At 41.9% G+C, this 24,719-nt stretch overlaps 1 protein-coding gene across 1 annotated transcript in view; it reads right to left on the bottom strand.

Moving 5' to 3' along the window:
- The window catches only part of RMDN2 (regulator of microtubule dynamics 2), a 50,843-nt gene extending 34,714 nt beyond the window's left edge, over window positions 1-16,129 (bottom strand). The window contains exons 1-5 of the mRNA XM_056357384.1: window positions 15,302-16,129; window positions 14,329-14,795; window positions 6,573-6,765; window positions 5,532-5,634; window positions 3,381-3,441 (exon numbers count right to left, since the gene is read on the bottom strand). Of these exons, the coding sequence (XP_056213359.1) occupies window positions 3,381-3,441; window positions 5,532-5,634; window positions 6,573-6,765; window positions 14,329-14,795; window positions 15,302-15,748 (1,271 nt within the window). The 5' untranslated portion in view covers window positions 15,749-16,129. The remainder of the gene's footprint in view (window positions 1-3,380; window positions 3,442-5,531; window positions 5,635-6,572; window positions 6,766-14,328; window positions 14,796-15,301) is intronic.
- Window positions 16,130-24,719: the final 8,590 nt, after the last annotated feature.

Here is a 24,719-nt window from a genome sequence, read left to right as displayed (position 1 = left end):
TCGAATGGCACATTCTGCCTATCAACTCTCCATCCCCTGTAAGTGGAGGATGAGTCCCTCATTCACATGTAGATACATATAATGGAGACAGTCAATCTGGAGCTGGGTACTGCCCTTCATCGCTGAACTTAGGTAAAACTGGCAAGCCATTCTTCTTTAAGTGACCACCTGTTAGTAATCCCAGTATTTTTGTGTATTTGTTCTAGTTTTTCATTTTTGTTTTCTCTCTTATCATCCTTTTTAACTATGGATTTCGTATTACTTTTACATATTATTTCTTCATGCCTTAATTGTATTGCACTGTTTTCTGTTTACACAGTCTTATCTACTTATGATTTTAGGCAAAATTCTGTTTGCATACAACTTTGAGAGCACAGTTTTCTACCGGGAAGATTTCCTGAAGTCTTATTTCCTGTTCATGGGGATTAACATGTAAAATAATGTTTAGACAGACTCAAACAATCAGATCTGACATACAGCTGACCACCAAAATCTCCTGGGTAATGCAGAAAGACCCAGCAGAAAGGAAAAAGGCAAACATAGTTGCTATCTACAAAAAAAGGAAAGGACAGGTGTTACAGACAAACCAGCCTAAGCTTTCATTCCTAACATTCCAAGATAAATTATTCTTTCTGTCAGTGCAGAAGCATACAAAACAGTTCCACAAATTTGTCATGAACAAACAGTATCAAACAAATATATTTTTCTCTTCTGACAAGATAAATAAGCCTGGAATATCAGAGGAATGCAACAACTGGGATAATTTGACCTTTATGTGGCTTTTGACTTTATCCTACCTGATGTTCCTCAAAGTCTAACCATGGAAATATCATCTAATCACCTGTAGAAATGGTTGCAGAACTGGGTTTGTGGAACACCTATAATGATGCACAGGTTCACACGAAGTTTTGTGCTGGGTTCATTATCTTCCAGTAATTTCTTTAATATAAAGTCAACGATTTCAAAAACCCCACAAAATAACAAAATACATGTAAAATAAAATTATAATCTAGGAGAGGATGCAAGCATTTACAAACATAAATGACCTCAATGAACTTGGGAAATGGCCTGAAACCAACACAAAATCAATGAAATGTGTGTAAAGTACCAAGGAATTAAAAAGAAATGTACATTTACAAAACAAGTCCATCTGGTTAAGCAGCAACACAGCAGAAAGGGATCTACTGGAACCACAGACTGAAACAGCAGCTGGCAGGCTAGACAAAAACATACAAACATCTGCCTGGAGCATGGAAGTCCATTCTGCCCAGTAGTCAGGGCCTCAGAGTGGCATAACCAGTATGGAGCATCACACTTTCAAAATCATGCATCAAGTCAGAAAGACTTGAGAAAAGAAAGACAAGCAAACAAAATATTAAGAAAAAAATATTACATCAAACTATTCAAATCTGTGGTATCCATCTATACCACTAGAAAGCCACCACTTTAACAGTAACTGATAAACCCCTCAAATTCATTTGCAACCCAGATACAAAAAGGATGAAAACCGTAAACGATACAGAAATCCACTGCCTGTTACAAGAAGCGGTAGCTCACAAAACGTAAGATTTTCCTCTTAAACCTCTCAAAGAGGCTTTCTGAGCTAACCTCTGGAACCTCTCCTTACACTCGTCATTCTTCCCTTGCTAGACGTGCCTGCCAGTACAGGATTTCACATCTGAAGTCCAGCAGACCACCTACCTCTCCCTGAACAACATGTAAGCTTTTATCAGCACAGTTTCTGCCAGTGAAGTATTTATACTAGGAGATTTTGTAAGTCTTGTGGGCTGGGGAGGAAGCGGAGGGGCAAGACTTGTGCTCGCATGTGATTTTGTGGTTGCTTATACACACAGCTCTAGCTGAGATAAACACCAGCATTACCCTGAAGAAGTGACCATGGCTGTGGACAGGCAAACAGCTGAAATGGCTGTAAATTGCTTTCAGCAGGTGTTCAAGCTGTGGGCTTCAAATCACCTTGCACTGCAGAGTGATGCTCAGATGATCCTCTTTTGTTAGTTTTGCTGTCATGGTGGCAACCTCCAGCTGATAGGAATTAACAAACAGCTGGGCAAAGGCTCCTGTCTCAAGCTGCCACATTATAGACACCTGGGACCTAGGCTTCACCTCCAGGCAGGCAGCAGCATTACTTCCAAGATACGAAAAAGAGCAAATGAAAATCTGTCTGTGATGGTGAAGCTTAGTCAAGATCCCCACAGCACACCACTTCTAGTGCCCCACTGCTACAAAGTGAGTGTTTGGATCACTAGTTGTTATAAACAGAAGGAAAAAAAGGATCAGAGAAATACGGTAACACTCATGAACACAGTGTGGAACAATAACATAGCCATCTTTGAAGACGGAGACAAAGACCAAGCCAAAGTGTCACCTAATGAAATGAAATATCTTTGTCTAATCAAGTACCTAAACCTGAGCTAGCTGACATGTGTTCACTTTATTGGCAATGGAAATGCTGTCAGCTGAACCTCGGGAGAAATTCTTCTCACCCCATTACAGATGGGCAAAATGGATTCAGATGAACTGCACTCCAGAAGTGGCTGCTTCTTTTTAGATTGTGAAGGGAGTCTGGGATAAAAGGATTTGGTTTAGATATGCAAAAGTTAAGTGAGATCTCATCCTACATGTGTAATGACAAGATTAATGAAGAACATAGAAGCCAAAATGGAAAGGAAAAGCTAACAATATTAGAAAAGAAATCAGGAGCTCAGTAAAACTGATTAATAAAATATTCAGGTGAGGAATACAGCTAGAACACAGCAGAATTATATTCTCCCTGATAACATTGATTTGATAAAAAATATTTATATTTGCAGAGTTTGTTAGACCTGGCAAGGTCTACAAAATTAATCCAAGTGCCAAGTTTGGAGGAAAATTATACGATAAAACTAAAAAAAAAGAGAAGTTCGCTGAAGCTTCCATAGTCTATTTTTAAGTATTAGAATGTAGATAATTACAAGCAAAAGAAAGGACAAAATACAATGCTAAATTACATTATTTTGTGAAGTGTTGAAAGAGAAGGTAAATGGAAAACTATGACTTCTCTGAGCAATAACATACTGGTTTAAGCAAATACTCCCTTCTACATTTCATGGTATGTACTGGAGTATGGTTATTGAGTTGTTTCACATGCTATAGTAAATGCTTTTACAGAATACTTAGACCTTTCTAGCTGCTACCGATTATAACTGAGTTCCATAAAACCATGAAAAAATATTAATGAATAATTTATTAAATTGATGTCAAACTGTAGCATGATAAACGTCACTTGCTGTGGGTGCTATTTGGAGCCAAAGACAACTGGGGTTTTTTTGTTGGATTTTATAAATATAAGTTTTCAAAAATGCACACATTCTCAAACTTACCATTGGTGACTCTCAGCACTCCTGGCATCCAGCTGAACAGCCTTTTCAGCTTTGATCTTTCCTGTAAAAGGAATACAGTATATTAAAAGATTCATTGTACTCTTCCATGTTCTAGGCAACTCTCAAAATGAAGCAACCTGATGCACTTAGCTGCAAAGAAGAAACTGGTTCTTCATTTAGGTGGACAATGTAACGACCTGGCTTTACATTATTTACACATCCATACATACATATGTGCATCTATCTATACATATGTATATGAGTGCAATTTTTGTATTTTCCCTTAAAATCCAGTTCAGATGCAGCTAAACCAGGGAAGGATTGGACTGGACTGCCAAAGGAGGCCATGTTGTCTGTAACACTGAAGACCCTTAAAAGCTGGTTAGAGAAGCACCTGTCAGAATAGCCAGCGAAACAGTTTCCTGCCTTGGGTACAGAAATGAGCTAGTTGAAGTTCCTTTCCAGCACAAAGACTTACATTAAGTACTACTTTTAACTGAATAAAGATGACAGTAGGTGATTTGATCAAACCCATGCTCCCAGTAAGAAGTTCAGATAAGATGCTTGCTGTTTGCAAAGTCTCAGCTGCAACCAATTAAACCACACTGACATTTCTGTATTGCAAGTTAACTTCATAAAATAAAAGAACAGCATACACAGTCATCCAACCCAGTGGAATGAAAAAAACCATGAAAATACTGCCAGCTCCCCCACAGTCACAATCCCTCTGCATCACTTCCAAAAACTGAGATGAAAAGGCTGCCGCCACCCGCCGCTTCATAAGCATGAGCCAACACCTAAGACCCAGTTTCATTCCATCATTCTTTATCTCTCCTTGTCTTCTGCTATGCCATTATCTTTCATCAGCTGAGGCTACATGTAGTCACTGGAGCAAAGGATCCAACAACAGAGTTTACTGTTGTAATTTAGTTTGTGTCATAATCCTCACTGCACTGTCTGATTTCCATACAAAGAAGCCAATTTGCTACTAAAGCAAAGACAGTATCAATTAAATAGCTAAGACAGTGCAAGTCTTCATGAATATTTAGACGACAAAAGGATAGGGACAAGGACCTTGAATAAGCTGATGTTGGCTATGGAATACTTAATGATGGCACAAAGGCATGACACTGCCTTTAACGATGACAAAGGGCAGCCAAAACTGCTTTGTCAGTGATGTCACTGCATACAAAACAAAGTAGAAAACAGGATCAGTGTCAAAAAATACAAAATAAACCAGGCTTCCAATACACTTATAAAACCTGATTTGGTCCGTTGAAAAAGGGAGAGACAATGGAGAGACAAAAGAGAGAAATATTCCCAGATACAGGCAAAAAGGATTATTGTAAAAAGAGCGTGTTGACTGGAGGAGAGTGGCACAGGTAGAAAAGATGTAGGTTTTACTTAAAAAAATAAAAATAAAAATGGGGGGGGGGGAGACAGGCCAAAAGAAAAAGGGAAAATGTAAACTGTACTTCTAGCCAATATGCATCCAGACAGTGAAAGAGAGGGCAATGCTTTTAAAAGCAACAAAGAAAAAGTGCTGTGAAGAGGAAAATCAGAACTTTGTTGAGGTTAAGCTGTCAAACAGGACACATGAGGAGAGATGCCTGGAAGCAATATAAATTGTCACACACAGCTGCTGTTTCTGGGTAATAGTTTTTCCAGAATCACAAAGTTTCAGCCCCACCATCCCCACAAAAGAGGCAGCTGATACGTAGCAGTGCTCCTTTGCCACAGGAAAGCTGAAAGACAAACCTTGACTTTGCCTTGGCATTTATTTCTTTATTCCTCGTGCTCTCCCAGAGATGTAATTCAGAAACTGCACTGACAGCATCTGTCTTTTTTCACATTGTGCATCCATCTGATTCTCAACAAAATACGGGATTTTAAGACACCATCCAGGGTCAACAGCCTTCAATTATGACCCACAATACCTCTCCTTCAATGATTTTTAATCTCTCCAGTGAGGAAACAATGCCCTGAAGTTGTATACTGCGGCAGTTTATTGCACAAAACATTATTATTACAGCACAAATGTTCCCATTTATTGGACTGGAAATTCCTTGGACTGGAAAACTCAACCAAAGTTCAAAGCAGGTTTCACCACATTCAGATGGCATTCCACATAAACGTTTTTCCTCTACTTACCATCAGTTACATATTTCCTCTTCTCCTCAGCATCAGCAGTCATCTCAAACAGATCTCCATAAGCACGTGCAAGTCTCCAAAGAAAGTCCACACAGTTTTCATACTGAAAGTAGAGGACAGCTGGGTAATTAAACTGATCAGAATGTGATTTAAACAGTTTCCTTTCATAATTCTTAAAACAGGTTATTAGAATATGGCATAAATTTTTGGTTATTTTGCATCCTTCTATACTGCTTCTAGTTTATATGAGAACAACCAGATGACGAACTTTTCATGACCTAAGGACAATATAATACAGCTTCTGGAGATACCCTGAGCCATCTAAAGAAGTTTTATTTCATAAACCAGTTTTAAAGTTGTTTTAATATAAAAAAATAAAAAGATAAAGCCGACAGATCCCTGCATGATGTGATGTGTGCTTTCTTCAGGGATGCCATAAGCACCACACTGACTCACAATTAGTATCTCATCTACCTTCCTGGGTATTTCAATACGTTAATGAAAACATAATCAGAACTAATGTTTGCCAAATCAGAAGAAACTGATACACTGAATTAAGCGCTATATGTGAAACCATTTTGAAATTTTATCTGGAGTTACATATGCGCAGAGTAAAATCAAAAGAAAACTTCACATGAAGTACACCAGAAAGGTATAAGCAGGCTACAGGCTCCTAGTTTGATTTCTTGAGAATACTAGGTCTGGGTACTGCTTAATTACGCAGGACTTTCTCACATAGACCATTCTGAAACCAGTAAAAGTAAGTATAATTTCTTTGTTGCATACAAGAATACATAAATCAAACAACATTTTGCATTTATTGAGCCCGGATGTGATATAAAATAATAAATCTTCTGTGCCCACCCAACATGAATATTGATGCCACCTTGAAATATTTCTTTTTCACTGTATTTTAAAAATAGGCATGCAATTTCATCTTCCATTCCTGTGTGCATTTTAATGCTTGTATTAATGGAATTCTCAAAAGCAGTGCAAAGCATGACTTAATAGCAAAATAATATTAAGTTTACCCATTAATACCTTGTCATCTTTCTCAAGCAGCAGCCTGAAGCCCTCCTTTTTATCATCTTCTGAACCCTTGTGCAAATTGTCTACCTGCTCTAAAAGATTAAATAACTCCCCTTCTTCTGATTTTACAATGGCATCGGGTGATTCGATACATCCCTTTTCTTCCTCAGAGTCTCCTTCAGAATCAGTATGAGCTGTAAGATAACTAAAATCACAGAAAATAATAACCATCTTTTCTAAAAATATTGGTAAAGCATTGTTAAATTCAAATGCAAAACTTTCAGAGCACAATTTCTTCCAGTTGTCCAACCTTAAAGGAGTTTTTATTCACAGTATCAAGCTTATTATTACTATTGTTATTACAAGCTTATAATTATTATTACAAAACCTTTATCTTCAAAGGGACAGCACAACCATATTCCAAACATAACAGGCAAGTAATTACACCATTCTGCTGCCTAATACTGCATTAAAAAAATGCAGATGCATATTAGAAACACATGTATCCCTGTGTTTCAAATGCAGAACACTTTAAATCACTGATGTGTATTAAGACATGCTCTGTAACCCTGACTAGGCCTCTTCAACTCTTTACCTCAATTTCTTTGTTTTTTTTTAAATAGGAATGAGCTTACTGACCAAACCATAAGTGCTGTTAAGAATCACTTACACAATGTTTTGGTAAACACTTGTAAGATCTAAATATAAGCAGTACCACCACTGTGACCAATTCCTTTACTTTGACATTCTGAGGGTCAGAATGCCTGAAGCTGGGAAAGAGCTTATATTAATTCATTATGTTTAGTGCACAAGTACTCAGCACAAGCAGTCAAGGACAAAGGAATATTTTACAAAGGCCATAAATAACATACAGAGATAAGCAGGTGGCCTTACTGTCCAAAGTGCTGAGCGTACATTAGGGTACTCCAATTTCATATAGGAGCAGCTGAATGGCTCTATTTTTTAAAAGTACATCTTTTCTTATGTACAAAAAATGGACAGAAAAGCCTATTTTCTGCACTGCCGCTTTAGAAAATACTGCTCTCATGAGAAATAATAATGTAAAAATATCAGCTGCCAGGTTCAGAGATTCTTTAAATGGTAACTGAGCAGAAAAAGCATGAAATGTACCATACACATTAAGCAAGTGAATAATCAAAGTAGGCCATGACAGTCAAAATATAGAAAAATTTTTTTCCAGCAATACTACCAGTACAGCATGTTAGCAGTATAAATGGAGGTTAATAATCATGACTCCTAAATATTCTGTTTCCAATGTGTTGCTTTTAGAAGTGACCAGAACTAAACCATGAGCAGATATACTTACAGCCTATAAATGAAGAAGTACAACTGCTTATCAAGGTACAAAAGTGCTAGACATGGCCTGACAGTTTCACTGCAAAATTAACCCGCTAATGTGGGAAAGAGGAGTCAGAATACATTTAGGTAAAACAATACATACATAAAACATGTGTACATGTTCAAACTGGAAAACAACATGGAGCAGAGCAGAGATGGGAAACTTCCTAGATTCCTACAGGTTTGTTTCACATAATCTTAATTATGATGAAGTTGATGATACATCCTATGTTGTATCCTCCAGAGTCTAAGTCACCGAACACTTACTTTGTTTTTCTGAAGCATCTTCAAAAGCACAGCATCTTGTTCTTCCATAGTTACACTGAAGTGGGTGCAGAGCTACATCATATATAGGCTGTATTTGTAAGAACACTAACTTGACCAAAAGTGCAAGGGATTTGGTGGGAGGGGGGCAGTCTTCTAGCTCTAATATGTAATCCTATGACGTGAAGTATGTTTGGAAAGTACCTTTCCACAAATGGTTTGGATGCCCCAGCCCCCCTAATAAAGAGATAAATGCACTGAGGATTTGTGCAATTACCAACCTAAAATAAGGGTAATAAAACTGGTAATAAAACCTAATATAAAATAGCAACAGCTAAGCAGTTAAGGCAATTTCAAATTCCCACACATTACTGCAGTTGTATGTCTTTAGTTACAAGAATTTGGGCACTGCATCAAATGGAACCTAAGCAGGTAGATATGAAAGTAAGGAATCACTGTCTGGAAATCAGTGTTGATGTCATCATCTTTATCTTCACTGCATAAACATTTCCTAAGATTTCTATGATCACTACCGTTCCAATGTTAGAAAACAGACAAAAGTGATTATTAGGAAATGTTACTCTCCCAGCCAAAATATAAAGGCCAAGGCTGGGCTGACAGCCAAGCCTTGTCACTCCAAACTAGCCCAGCAGAGATTTTCAGCAGCATTGTATCAAACTGTCATGGTTAAACATCAGAGTGAGGCCAAACACCAAACTCACATGACATCAGATCAGTCATATGAGAATATTCATAGAGACACTCAAAAGGAAAAAGTGTGAAGTAGGTTGCTATCTAACAGATGATGTAAAGCCATAAGGAGTTAATAATTATAAACCTGTGTGTATATATATATATGTGCCACATATAAAGCCATAATTATAAAATACCATGGAAGAATAATCTTTTAAGATCAGACCATACTGCATCAAGCCTTTCCTCATTCCACTTCTTCTACTGAAACATGATCTCCAGACCACATTTGTGCTGAGAAACAGCAGAGAGGACAGGTCATTTCTTCCCCACTCCCTCTCACCTCCATTGTCCTCAGAAATTCTCTCCTGTCTCCTCTGTCTGCTTTATGAATTCTCAAAGAACTTAAATGTGGAGCAGACCTCTTAAACATTGATGAAAGTGCCATAAATTTCAATTTACTTGTCAATTGGCTTTAAAGAAGGCAAAACAATACCTATAAAACAACCTATGGGAAGTGAAAAACACAGCATTGAATAATTTTGTTCAGTGTAGGCAAGGCCAGTAATTCCTAGGGACTGCAACGAACCATACAACCCTGTGCCTGCTGATGTAGATGAGAAGAGATGGAGCGACACTAAAGGGCACAACCAACAGAGAAGACTAACATTCTCAAACGAAAGAAAATGTTTCCAGTCTTCACCAAGTTTGATCCGAAGTGCATACTGGTTTTCATAAGAAGGCCAGAAATTAAATGTCCTGATACCAAAATGTCCAAGGGAGTGCAAACAAGTGCTAGTGCTTAAGATTCAGCGTGCTAGCTACCCCTGAGATGTACCAGCATTACTCTGAATTCTTCCTTTCTTTCCTCAGAAAAATAACTTCATAGCGCCTTCAGAGGGTCGCCTCTTCCTTGTCTCTTCTACTTCGGCTCCAGAGCTGACACTGCTGCCTCCCAGCATTTCCCACAGGAAAAAGCATCAAGGTGACAGGCAAGGGCTTCATGACTTATTCGTGATGAGTTCCCACCCCACTAGTCACACATGCCAGGCAAACTCCTACATTGCTCAGGAGTCACGGGGGTAAAAATGACAGCAAGTTAATTTAATCTAGTATAAAACATTAATATCACTTCAGCCATTTTGGCAAACTAGACATTTTGTTTCTGATGACATTAATTTTCTTACTAGTTCTCTGTTCGATCCTTATCATAGCTGAGATGTTTTAAGCATGAACACCTAACATTAAGAAGGCAATACAGGCTTCTAAAAAATAAACAGCTAGGATTTTTTCTAACAGCTTGGGTAAACTGTACTTCACCAAGTTGAACTGAAGCCAGTTTTATTACAAGATAGGAAGTCCTTCCAGCTACTTAAGGACAAAATAAGAGTGCAACAGATACTGATAGAAAACTATGGTAAGAGCTTGATAAGTGACGTCAACAAAGCAGCTAGCAGGATAGCAATTTTAGAAAAAAATGTTACGAAAAGCAATACTATAAAAAAAAAAAAATCAGTACCAGCACAAACAGAAGTGGAGACTAGGGCTGATGACAGTAATCCAAAAGGGAAATTAAAAAAAAAAAAATGAGGAAGAGTCATTATGGTTTGGTTTATAAATATTTCCTATAACAGCACTGACACTTGCAATTTTATCTGGTATTTTCCTACAAGAGGTTTTATCAGATGATAAACAGAAAAGTGAATATTTACATGTGATAAACACATGGACCAATATTTGAGAAAATGAAAGAACTTTAAAAGCATCTACAGTCAGTGCCAACTTGTTTTCACCTTTATTACCAACAGATTTTATTTAAAAGAGAAAAACAGTGGTAAGAATGTGAGGAGCAATGGTCAACCAACAGGACTCAGTTGGATCACAAGGGACTGTTCAAAGTCCAAAGAACAAATAAGAACTGTGCTGGAGACTCACCGCACTGTGGTTAAGCTACTCAGTAAATCCAGGCACCTAGTACTGGATTAAAAAAACCCTGAGGTACATGTTATAAAACACCACTGTGGTATAAACTCACTTTGCTGGTTCAAAACCTGTGTTGGATTGCCTGTAAATGGGCAGACACTGGCCCTAACCAGGTATCATCTGTTCACAACACTTCAGCTTTTAGACAGATCAAATATCATCTGTTGTCTCTCTGCCAGCTTAAAAAAAATAACAAGCTGACACAAACACCTTCTCATCTGCTCCAGCTAATTCAATAGAAAGGTGATTATATGTCACAGGCTGATCTGGATCAAATTTGCACTGTATGATCCAGCAGAGTGCATATCCATTAGTAATGACAAGCAGCTTTTGAGGAAAAGTTTGGCAAATCAGATTCTTAGGACAGCTGAGGGCTGCACTGAAAACAAATGGGCAGCAAAAATAAATGAAAAAATGAAGAAATGGTAAGTGAAGTGATACTCAGAAGCAGACAAGGGAAATGTTTCTTCCTGCTGAATGTTTAAACTATTTCAAGGAAAAATTATAAATAAAACATCTGTAGGAAAAGGGTTTACTGTGGTGAATCTTCTGATGACTGAAGCCAAACGTAACTTGAAAAGCTTGGATGCCAGGCCAGCTGAAGACCCATCCCAAACACGACACTGATGTCAATGGTTCATCACTGCTGTATCAGGAAGGAAACAGCTTTAAAACTATGAAGAGGAGAATTAGGTGACACTCTCCATCCAAGGTGATCATCTAGAAACAATTTACTCTGTAAATGAACGAGTGCTTGTTACACATTCTCAAATGTTAAAAGACTGAGGTTTTACTAGTACATGATGGAAACCTGAAACAAACCGTTAAGAATAGAATACAGAAAAGCGCAGACTAGAAATCGTAGGCTCTTCAGCATTCAGTCAATGTCCCATCCATTCAGTGTACTTTCCATTCAGGCCACCTGTCATTATGTAAAAACATCTCATTTATTAAAAAGCGTGTGATATTTTTCCTCTTAGAGAGGTATATGAATTTTGAAAGGCAAAACAGAAACCTTCTCTTCCAAAGGTGTTAAATACCAACAGTGACACTGAGAATATGACCAGAATATCACCAAAGCGGTGAGGACCACATCAGAGATTGTCAGCTTCAAATATTTTATGGAAAAAACAGGTAGCATTAAAAGCTTTTCTGGAAGAAGTTTACAAATCTGAAACCAATGTAGTCATCCAGTGTAAGTCCATAAAACTCTTAAGATTACTTCATCTGTCAATTCCCAGCTTCTACCCATTTGTCACTTAAAACCAGAAGTGCTTAACACAAGCAAAATCCTATCTTCTAGATCATAAAAATACTGCTGAGGCAGCGAAACATGTTGCATGTACTTTAGAATACACAAAGTGAAAAGAAGTTTAATCTGTAACAAAAAGAAAAATTATTTCTCTAGTGCACAAACTAGCAGCTGAATACATTATTGTGTGTGGAATTCACCACAGAACAGTATAAAACAATAGACATGGTTATACCTACAGCACATGAAGTGGTGATGCACATTAACTGAAAAAAAAATATTATTGTTATTGCCTGTCACAGCAAACTCTCACAGAACATGCACCAGTGTCATTATGGTTACAGAAGACCTCAGAAAAAGCTATATACACTGCAAGTGTACATATATTAGGATTAACAACCTATTTCCATCTGCAAGAGGAAGAAAAAAAGTACAAAAAGAAAATTACTTTAACAAAATGAATTTAGAGAAGATACCCAAAACAAGCATATCAAGTACAAGGTGTTAGTAGGGAAAAAAACACCTCTTTTCAAAAGGGATTAAAAAGTAGCATTGGAAAAGCACATACCCAAATGACTAACACTATCTATAACCTTGAATTATCTTACTTCCTTCTGACTGTGCTCAAATACATGTCAGAGAAGGCCTCTCTCAAGGACACATTCAAAGCTCTTGCACACTATAATCACTCATATTGGATCATCTCATCAGCTTGTCACACAGAAGAACGTGAAGAAACAAGTTTCCTTGGCTAGTTCTCAAACAGCAGCGCAGCAATCCTGACCAAAAAACAGGATCTTCTCAAATGCTGGGTGTTGAATAAGCCCCATATTGCACCTGTGAACTGATTACTCATAAACTGGTCCTTTACCCTTATCTACATCTCCAAATATTTTATGCATAACGTAAAGGCCTCTGCAAACCAATTCATGGATAAAACCACCTGAGAAACTCATAGAACTGAAATGTTTCTACACCGTGTGAAGGAGGAATGTCTTTAAATATCTCTGTCCATACTGAATACTTAAAATAAAGAACTGGCTCATAGTAGAACTGACAGATCTTAAAATATGGTATTAACATTTGAGTCTTGTGAAGTGTGTGGGCTGGGATGTAACACAACAAGAAACCCTGCCCACAGGAACTCTTAAAAAATAAATTCAGTAATTATTATATGCAGCATGTTGCTGTCTTCAGAATATGACAGTTAATTAATATATCTTTAGAGAAAAAAAGTGACTCAAGATAGGCAATGCACAGACATAATGCTGCCTACATGGGTGCGTATAACACACCGAGGAGATGGTTCAAAAAACTCAGTTGCTATAAACATACCCTCATTAAGTTGCACGTAACTATCTAATCTGAGTACGTCAAAACAAAGTTGCAATTACGGGAGAGTAATGTTATCACCATTTTTACATTACTACTGGAGGGTATATTAGGGAACATTTGAGACTACAAGAATATGGTTCCTCTCCTGGGTTCCAGGTACATCTGATGCTTCTGCATGTTCCTCCCATGTATAAAAGATCCCATTAACCCCAATGGGACTACAAGGTGTGATCAAAACTAGGCATTTTCTACCTTACTGCGTCAGTATCCCAAATCCCTTGGTTACTTTTTAAGCCACCAGAAAGCGTATACAACAGCCAATACACATAACCATACTGCCGTCTGTACACGTATTGCATTTGGACAGTTTTCATAGCATGCAATACCTTTAGGCAGAACACTGTAACAACTCATCTTTACAGTCCACAGAAGACAATTATAAAAAGCACAAGCGCATTCGTACAGCTTGGACAAGCTCTGTCAGAGAGGCACAAGACAAGACTACTTTCTTACTAGAAGCAGGTTTAAAATTGCACCATTATTCTGAACTTTGCCTCTCATTGCACAGCTATGTAGCAATACCACATCAGATCGTTACCAAATTCGCCCTTACAAATCTCAATTATGCTTGGCATTAAGCCAACTTCAGCCATAGTGCAGATTCAGAGATGGTCACCCAGAGTTTCACCCAGTTTCCTCTGTCTAAAAATCACTAATCTGAATGTTGGGTTGTTTTTGTTTGGGTATTTCCACCCGAATATAGAGAAATGTAAAATATACATAAAACTTTAAAACAGCTCTTGTTTACAAAGTTTCACAGCAGTAACAACGTAATTTGCACTGCATGTGTACTGTAGTATACATAAAATATTATTGACTTACCCTCCTTCACTTTCTGCCTCCTCAGAGCTGGTAGTTTCTGGTGCACCAGAAGATGTCTCAGCTTTTCTCCGTTTTGTTGCTCTGTGTGATGGGCTAACTCTCTGAATATCTCCCTTCCCTTGAAGCTCATTTCGAACCAGCTCTTCAAGCTTTGGAATAGCTTCTTTCAGAAATTTCACCTCTCTCTTCAGTTCGTCCACGCTTACTAGCAAGCCATTCAATTTTTCTAGTATCTGCAGTTGCCTTCCATGTAAAACCATCACTGCTCCTTGCTCGTTAGGAGCTTCGTTTTGCAAGCCCACAGAGTTAAGCCTGTCACCTACATCTGGGAACGCAGGCACACACTCGGCTGCACCGAATTTTCGAATCTTACGGTACCAAATCAGCATCAGGCTTATTCCGGCCGTCCCTGCCATCACGCCCAGTATCAGTCCTTTATTTTCGAAGGGAGACATGTCTGCGCTCTCCTGAAATCGTGAGACAACAACAAACAGTGGGGAGTTTGAGATTTCTCCTAATCTACCCAAACGACGTGCTTTGCTCGGAAGTGGCAGAAGCGCCGGGCTGGAACAACCGGCGGGTTGTTGGCGGTACAAAGTTACCGCGCCGTGGGGCCGCAGCAGCACGGCGCCGTACGGCAGCGGCACCGCCGGGGGGGCGGGGGGTGAAGGGCACACGCGCCTGCACCGCACGATGGCAGGGCCGCAGCCTTCGCCCCTCACCTTCTCCACACCTTGGGATATTTTTGTTTTAATGCGAGAAACTCGTGTCACCGGGTTTTGCGCAGCGGCGGCCGCCCAGCCGCCAGGCCGGAGCGCAGCCGCGCAGCCCCGGCCACCCCGCGCCGCCGGGGCCCCGCTGGCGCCCCGCGGAGTCCGCGCGCCCCGCAGCCCGCCCCAGCCCCGCCGCCCCGGCAGGGGTCGCCGGCGGCGGCAGCACCATCCCCGGGCCCGGCGCCGCCCCCGTTACGTACCGGCGGGCCGGTCCGGAAAAGGGAGCGAGAGCGAGTGCGGGCCGGGCGCGGCCCCGCCGCTCTCCCGCCGCGGCACGGGGGGCGGCGGTACCCGGATCGGGGGGCGGGCCCTGCCGGCACGGCCGCAGGCGGCGGGCGCTGCCCCGCGGAGGAGGGCGCTGGGCCGGGCCTGCCCCGCCGCCCTCGCACTGGCAGCCCCGGGGCGGGCGGCCGGCCTCCGGGCCAGCGGGGCCCGGGTGGGGCGGGCGGGTCGCAGCGGTGGCAGCCCCCCGGCGGTGGGAGCCCCGCCGAGCCTGCTTCAGGAGTGGCTCGAATTCGCTGTTGGAGTGCGGGTTTGCCCGTGTCCGTGTCCCTCTTGGGCCCGTGGCTGTTCCATCTTCGCTGCTTCTGGGCCCAGGGAAACTGTGTTTTTACGGCATCAGCTGAGGCGCGAAGCTGCAAAATCATGGCGAGCCGCTGTCCGGCTGCCAGAAAGAGGAGCAGCCCTGGCACAACACCGTTGCGGTTTTAGCCATCTAAGGGCCCAAAGCTGATTTCACCCAAGCCTGTTACAGATTGCCCAAAGTCTGGAGGAACTTGGCTTTAACAGGATGCGGGAGGCGCTGCTCCTGCATCCCACCTGGGATATCACTGTCATCAGTGACTCACTAGACCCTTCTCTCCCGTATGACTGTATTTATTTCTGGATCTACCGCCTGCTTTTGGCCTTGAATGGCAGAAGGATCATTGCAGACAGCCTGCTGTGCCCATTCGCCTTCCTGAAGGCTTCTGGAGGGTGCTTGGGCACAACATCCCGGCAGAATCTGGAAAGCGTAAAACTCATGTTCCTCTGTGAGGGCTGAAGGAATGGCCTCGGCACCAACTGTTTTGCCCACAGACGCACACCTGCCAGTCCCCGCTAACGTACACATAGCCTTAGTGGCCTAGATGGAAAGTTAAAACCAGAACAGAAATTTCTAATAAGCTCACAAGTGCTAGTGCAGAACAGAGGCAGAAATGATGGAATAATCATCGTTATGGAAACCACTGTATCTGTGCAATGAAAGAAACTGCTCCTCATCAGTTGCAATTTTCCTTAGCTATATCACTCAGAAACAAAGTATTTCTTAAAAAACATACTAACTGCCTTTAAAGAGTGAACAAAGTGTTTGTTAAAAAAGAAGTGCTTTAAAAAGGTACCAAGAGCTCAAGAATTTTCAGTCTTACTGCAAATTAGCAAATGTAAATCAGTCTAATGTCTATTCATTTTCAAATAAAAACTTCCTTTAAAATAACTACAGCTGCTATCTAATTATCCATTAAGAACCTGAGGATGAAACTAGCCCTATGTGAGACCAAACTACAACCTGAAAAGTAGAAATGTGTTCAGATGGAAAAACAAATACTGTTTAAGTGTTCTCCAGTCTTTCTAGTTACAAAAAAAAAAAAGTATAATCTGTTCATATGTTTGTAATTCGAAGTTTTTAAACCAAGGATAGAAATATCTTCAAAATTTTATGGATACTTTACTAAAATAAAATTATTTTAAAGAACAATTTTAACTATAAGTAATTGTTTTAAGTTACATAATCCATAAGCATTTTAAAATGGAATGGGACTACATGAATCTCCATGCTGATGGTATTACAAATGTTCAAGAATGGTAATAAAAAAATTGTTGGAGAACCTTTGTTTTCTCTTTTTAATACCATCTGCCAAAATCTTTCTATAAGTCAATTAAAACAGGAAAGTATTCTTAAAAGATAGTTAATTGGAGGGCAAACACAGCATAAAGATGAAACAGATTATGGATACAAAAACCTAAGCGAGTTTTTTCAAACGTTTTCCAAAGTGGCTGTCTCAGGCTGCAGGCCTTAGGCAAGCCAGCCTGCTTTCAAAAACAATGGACCAGGAAAACTTTTGTCTACAGTTGCCTGGGTGCATAGCAATTGTGAAAATCAAGTCACCTGTCTGGTCCCAAACTCCTTATTTAGTTTTCACCTGAGGCAATTTTACCCAGGCAGAGCAGGACAGAAGTTATCACATGTATGTAGAAACCTGCCAGAACACAACAGCATTCCAGGCTGGGGATCTAAACACAAATTTACCTGGATTTGACACAACTAAATTGGCCTAAACCTGATGTATGTTCTAAAAACCTGAAAGAACTGTTTTTTAAAAAGTATTATTCTTCTGGATGTGGATTTTTTCCTAGTTCCAAAGAAACTTTGTACCTGAAGTCCTAAAAACCATGCAAGTCCAGACCACCACCTGTTACAGAATGGTTAGCCCCATGTATTTTTAGCCTTACTTCCTAAGAAACAAAGCTTATGTCCTCAGGTTGTCTGTGCGCTGTTCTTCGGTCAGGCAATACCATGACACTTTCTCCACCCAGCAGCTCATGAACCTGTCACTTAATTTCAGGCAACTTTGACAGAAGAAAGATGTCAAGATAGTGAAGTTTCAACAAGTTGCATGAAGGTCAGCAGCTCTGGGGTGGTAAGACCCTGTGAAAATTCTGCCTTCCTTCACCCCTGGGCCCAGGCAGATGTTTGAGGATGAGCTCCGCACCCCGGAGCTGCAACACTGACACACCTGCATAGGGCACCAGCCTTCTTACACTGCTGCTTGCGTAAAACCAGGCCATGTAGTTTAACTTGTCCTTGGGGTAATTTTGAACTTGGACAGTATTTTTGGGTCATGTTAGAAAAGTCAACTTATTACTGAGAAATTGTGTTCAATGGATGAGAAAACCATTACACTGTAACTGACTGACACATGCTGTTTCCAGCCAAGATGTAGCTTAATTTACCAGTATTTTCATTTCTGTATGAAGGCATTTGTATTTTACAATTGACATAAAATTCTTTAACTGTAATCCTTCTGTAAATTTTTTTGTGTGTATGCTGTTCTTTCTGAAATGCCCTTCCTCCCTAACTAGAGATTAATCTACTGCTTGTAACAAATACAGAAACTTTTAATGTGTTAGTAACACTTCATGCTTATTACTTCAGCAGTTGTCTTCTAAGTGTGAAATCAAACCTTGTTAATAAATCACCAAATATTGTGAAAGCTTAAGTACCTTTGACCAGGCTTGGAACCAGCCTGCCAGAAATCCTACTGTTCTGTCAGGTTGTATTGAATTCTTCTGAATCTTTTGCTGTAGAAATAAACAAAATTATTTCTTGCCTCAGAGGGAAGGGAAGCATTCACTGTCAAGACTTGTCAATATTCTCTGTGGCTCTTGCCCTGAACAGTTGTCCAGTACCCTCAATGAAAAATTAACAAATTGGAGTTATTCGTTATTTTAATTGCTATTTGTACCCAGTCCTGGTGTTTAAGAAGATTTTCCTCTGATTCTGAGGTGCAGATTCGTAAAGACTATAAAATAAATAAACTAGGGAGCCTTTCTGAATTTTGGTGAGATGGACTCACGAGCCTGTTGCTCATTCACAGTTCTAGTGCTGCTACCTTGTGGGAAAAAAAGACTGCAGCAACTTCAACACCAAGTTAGCCCTCTTGTAAAAGAAGGTATTCATATCAATTGTCAAGAATGGTAATAACGGCCTTTAAATGTTTGCATGTTTTCATTGTGGTGGTGGGTTTTTTTTCTAATTTAGATATATTTCACCCAGCCTGTGTTAGTGTGATTAAACCAGTAGGTTATATGGGGAATCATTATTCAGTGTGGTCCAGATTGAGATTTGGGTTTTTTGACTGACTAGAATTTTGTACCATATTTTAGCAGAAGTAACAAAATCCCTGCCAGTACATTCTGGAGTATAAGCAGTACTGCTGTCTGTGAAAGTAGTGAAAATGTTTCTTCTACTGCCACTTCTTATAGATACTATTTAAAGTTACTGCACAGTTACTCAATATGTAGTTTCAAAAATCCAAATCCAATGAGCAGCTAGAAAAGCATCTCAGGCAACATTACACTGTTTCTCTTAAACAGGCAGATTTATGGTCAGAGTAGTTGTTTTAGAAGCATTTCCATTGGACTGTGCTTTTATATTCAAACTGAAATACCAGTTATTTCTGAGAACAACAGAGTAAAATCCCAACCTTTAGAAGAAATTTTACCAGCAACTGAAACATGTTTTTCTGTTTCCTTGTTTTGTTTTCCAGTTTTCAAATGCACATGCAAACACAGATTTGTATGTCAACAGGCACATAAAGTACTTAATACACTTCTATTGCATACTGATGTAATCGCCTTTAGCAAGTTCCTAAGCAGTTTTTTGAAACCCTTCATGTTCATAAAGGAGATACTTTATGTTTTACTCAATAAGCTTGGACTGGGAAAGCAGGACTTAAGCAAGCAGAACACCTAGAAAAGTCAAAGACAGAAATGGAAGAGCTTGCCCCAGAGCTCGCAAAATTAAATATAATGTCAAAGCAATTTAAATTGTTTTCATTTCAGTGAGATCGTGTGTGGGTTATATGACACGATAAACAGAATGAGGGTGTAAAGGTTAGTTTGGTCTTACAGTTATTTCAAAGGCAAGAAAACAATTTCTGGAAGTATTATAATGGCAAAATATGGTGTATCTTCCACATGCAAAACAACCCCTTTTGACACTTGTATTTTTTTAAAAATTTTTTTTTACATTTAAAATGCTTTTAAAGGAGTTTCTAGACCTGTATTCCTCACACGACTAGAAGTCCTGTTGAGCAAGAAGTTTGAAGTAAGCATAAAATCTAGCAGTACACTCTGAACAAGTCTGATACACATCAAAAGTTACTCTGAAGAGCCCGCAGTGTGTGATGCAGCAAATTATGTAGGTAAGTTATCGACTTCACTATTTTGCATCAGATCCTGATTCAAAAATGCAGAAAGAATGCTAAAAAATATGCTTACCTTTTGACTTACTGCTGTGTTCTCCCAAATGCAGGTGTAAATGGAATTTGTAAATGTGCAGAATAGGAAATCTGTTTGATCTCATGGTACTCTCATTTGCGTTAGGCTGCAAACTAGCATTGGGCAATAACATTTAAATCTTCCTTGATATTTTTATCCAAAACAGTATCATGCCACTTTTAAAAGTCATGATGCAATTATGCCTTTGGGATGATGTTTGGAACTGCTGGTGCGGGCTTGCAAGTGGGAGTGCGGAGGGCAAGGTGGGGCTGTGAAGCAATGAGCGGCACCAGGCTCGAAAGGTCACGGCACAAGTCGGGGACTGGCTGGCTCCAAGGACACACACGAGTCAAATGCCTCCCCCTAACTGGCCCTGGTTCCCTCTGGCCCTGAGAGCGGACGCTTTGCAGGGGTAGTTTGAGGCACACACGGCCTGGTGACTTCACTGAGGCCACACACCGCCCTGGGGACAGCGCCTGACAGCCATGCCGCACCCTGCCCTTTGTTGCTGTCTCTTGACCCCCAGCTCTGCCACCACCACAATGCGTGACAGCCACCCGCCTCCCGCCAGGGGCTGCGGGCTCCAGAGGCCAGGGCCCGGCTGGGTCGGGGCAAGGGCCCGCACCGGCACCAAAGCAGAATGATGCCCGGCAGCCATGGGCAGGCACAGCTGGAAACCAGACCCGTGGGAGGCGCTGGGGTACGAACCAGCCTCACCATGAGGTGGAAATGCAGCAGCGCTGCCTGGTTTTCGGAGGGGGTGTCGCTCGGTTTTCAGAGGGGGTGTCGCCCACGTGAGAACGGAGGCACATGAGGTGCCTCCCTTAGGAGCCCGCGGCCCTCGGGTCCCTTCCTAGCTCTGCACCCGGTGTGGTGCCACATGTGCAGTCCGTTCAGGGCAGGAGGGGCACGGAGCCCTCCGTGGTTCCCCAGGTGCCCGAGTCTCTCCCCGCACACAACAGGCTCTCAGAAGCGCCCAGGGCCCGGCAGGGACTCGCCCTCCCCGCACCGACGTGCCGCACGGCCGCCTCTCACCTGAGGGAAATGCCCGCCCGCCCCCCGAGGACGTGGCCGCGCCGCAGCGGCCCCGCTGGGTGGCGCCCGAGCGCCGCCGCGCCGCGCCTGCCGGGCCGGGAGGCGGGAGGGTGGCAGCGGGCGCGCCCCGTGAGGGAGCGGCTGCCGGCGGGCTGCGGGCCGGGCGGCCGGGCAGGGGTGTCCCGGGGCGCGGGGCAGCCCCGCCGCCTGGCTGTCCTGGGGGCTCCCGCGGCTCCCGCCCGGGCCGGCCCGAGCAGCCCTGTTCTGCAATCCGTCTTAAAAAAGCTGCCTCGGTGCTGGCGGTGAGCTCCGTTCTTCTGAGGGCGAGAAGGGCCGGTGACGCCCTGGGAAGGAGTCTGTTTATACTGAAGGAAAATCCACACACCCCCCCACCGCCCCTCGCTTGTCCGGGTGCTTTGCGGTGCCTTTCAGGGGGCAAATGGCAGTGGCGACGCACCTCGAGTTGCCTGCTGCCCGGCCGTGACCCCAGGCCTCACACCGGAGTCCCCTCGTGTGAGACGGGACGATGGGGCTGAGGGACTCACGGCGTGTGTGGTGGGGCCGGCCGGCCGTGACACCTCACTGCGAAGTGGGCAGCAGTGGTGGCCATGGTGGCCTGTGGTGGGGAGAGCTGGGGGCTCATCGCCTTGGGGGTGACTTGGGTGGATCTAGGAGCCTGGCTTTTAAACTTAAGGCCTCAGGAGAGTGAGGTGTGAACAAACCAGCCATGTTAGCACTTGGGTTTCACTAGTTTTGTCTAAGAAGAGGTAAGAGAGGAGATAGGCGGTCGGAAGTCTGGAAAAAGGAAAACAGAATGAGGGGGGAAAGACTGGCCAGTGGGAAACAAAGCTGCCTGGACAAGAGCTCACCGCCAAAGCAGGTGCTTTTACACCCTCCCTTGCACTGAATCCAGGGTTCACTAGGTCACTCAATTCACTGACTTGGCTGGAAATCAAGTTTTTGAAAAAAAAACCCAAAAAACAAAAACCTTTTATGTTAAATTAGTTTTCTGCTGGATTGGTGGGTTGAATCAGCCCAAAGCAAAGCCCAGTGTGAGAAAACAGGCAGGAGCACACGGCCCAGAGCTGAAGGAAAACGGGACTGATACAACCCATCTCACTGAAGTGCACCTCGAGGATGCGCTGCTAATTGGGACTGTTGTAGTAGAAGGGGTGCAATATACAAATGGAGAAAGATGACAACTGCTTGTAGCCTATACCTGTACCTGGGGGAGGGTAACAGACACCTCAGGACTAATTAAAAGAGCAACAGAGATCTTTGTGGTGTTTATTCTTGTTTCTAGTGTAGATCTGAATGAGAGTGATTCTCATGGTGTGGCTCTGTGTAAGCTGACCCTTAATGAGAAAGGTTCAGCTCAGAGTCTTAGGGGGGGAAAAATCAAAGAGAAATGGAAGCAGCAGAACAGATGCTCAGAAGAAATATGGAAAAATCACAGGTAAAAACTGGAGGTAAAAGCAAAGAAGTAAGAAATAAAGGAAGGTGGAGAAAGTCAGTAAAATTTTAAATGCCAAGAGAACTTATCTCTGATGCAGAGATGATCATGATCTAGATTCCTTCCTCCTGAATTTAGGTGTGTAACCAGGGTGCATAGATAGAGGTTTCCTGTAACTTCTGTGGAGAGAAAGGCCCCTTCACAAGGGAACAGGTCCTCAGGTTGGATATCAGTCGTTGTCGGTCTGCTTCAGAATGTAGACTGCTGAGCCTTGCTCTTACGGGCCTAGGGTATGCTGACCTCTGCCTCTTGCCTCTTGTCATGGAAACTGTTGGAGACATATAGTGGACTGCGTTATATGGGAGACCAGCCCATCTGATCATCAGTGTCTTTTTGGTCTTAAAAAGGGTGACTTTAGTTTCAACCTTTGGCAAGATGTCCTGCAATTTATTCTGAACTGAAACAGGAGGATGAGCAGAAAATCACGAAGCTGTGAGAGCTTCCCTGTTTATTTTGGCTGCCTTCTCCCAAAGAGTTGTACTGAACAGCAGTCTGGTTTCTAGTACACTAGAAACAAGAATACAAAACTAACCAAACATGGGTTTTCAGTGCATTTTTTCTTATCTGCATCTTTTATATATATATATATACTTTAATCACTTCGAGGCAATGGCAATCTTTGTCTGTGATAACTCTAAGACCATAATCAGTGTTTGACAGTAAAGGATAATAAAAATTAGCTCAAACTGAGCTGGAAAACAGCATCATTACAGGCACTTTAGTTTAAAACATAAAGTTACTACTTAGATTTTAGTTCATTTTCTTTGTAATACTACTTCTAAATACCATGAGAAGGTGAAAAACATGCACTAAACACAAGCTTCATATTTTCATCATGTTTCACTTTCTAATATATGGAAAAGCGTAGTACATAGAGAGTTGCAATGTAAAGAAATAACATAATAACCGATTTATTGCTTAAGCTGAGCCAGCAAAGTCACTGTAACACTTTAGCAATACGACCTGTCAGGAGCAATGTCCTGATTCATTATAAGAGCCCGGCTTCAGTGGTAGTAGTTTTGGACCCAATAATTTTGGTAGTTCTGCATATTTCAGATAGACACCATTGTGCAGCTTGGCTATAAATGCATTTTAGTCAGCTAAGGTAACAAATGCAAGCTATTAAACAACTTGGTGTTTAATAAAAAAAGCATATACTTCTTTGTGGAAAAAAACAGCAGGAGAATTCACTTTCCTCTTAAACTCAAATATTTTTGACCAGAGCTAGGACTTTAATAAGAAGCAGGACTTTTTATCAGAGGACTACAGTGTTGCATAACACCCTTTAAAGTCCCTGGGTACTGCTTTGGCGATCATACTAGAGTGAATACAGATACATAATTTTGGAGGGAATGTTTGGCATTTCGGAAGTCTATTTGTGATTGGGTTGTGCCAGCCAGGACTGCAGACCCGCCAGAATGCCAGTTCTCCCAGGACCCTGCGCCTTCCCTGTGTGAGGCTCTCTGGGCCATTTTGGCTTTCTTATTTGGAGCAGCAGTAGCAACGTAGAGCAGAGCTGGCTGGAAACTTCTGACAGAAAATTTCTCCATTGGGAAAAAGACCCAAACTGTATTTGACATGTTTCTGAGCAGCACATTGGCTGTGACAGAAGCCAGGAGGGATCCCAAACTGCCTGCTTCCCCTGCAGGCTTACTTGGCTTTCTCTGTCAGCAGTTTGCATGCTTTCTGGGCTTCTTGACAGCTCAATAGGGAAGCTACCATGGGTCAGGGAGCCTGTGAACCTGAGAGGTGGGGCCAGGATCAAACCCGCATTTCCACCGTAATCCCACTTTGGACAGATAGTGGGATTCCAGAAAAGTGGGAGAGAAATTCCAGCTCTCCAGGGCTCCAGCGGAGGAAAGGGCAGTTGGTCTCCTATTCCAGAGCACCTCAGGTGATACCAACAGCAGAAAGATCATCCATCCTTCTCCAACCCAGAAGCAGAAGCGGAGATAAGGTGCTCTAAGGAAAAAGAGGCATTCTCTTCTCCCTTTTTGAGACGCAGCGGCAGAAGAGCCCATCAACTTTTA

Source organism: Falco biarmicus, chromosome 12, assembly GCF_023638135.1.
Source record: "Falco biarmicus isolate bFalBia1 chromosome 12, bFalBia1.pri, whole genome shotgun sequence".
NCBI lineage: Eukaryota > Metazoa > Chordata > Aves > Falconiformes > Falconidae > Falco > Falco biarmicus.
This window is presented reverse-complemented; position numbering and strand designations above follow the sequence as displayed.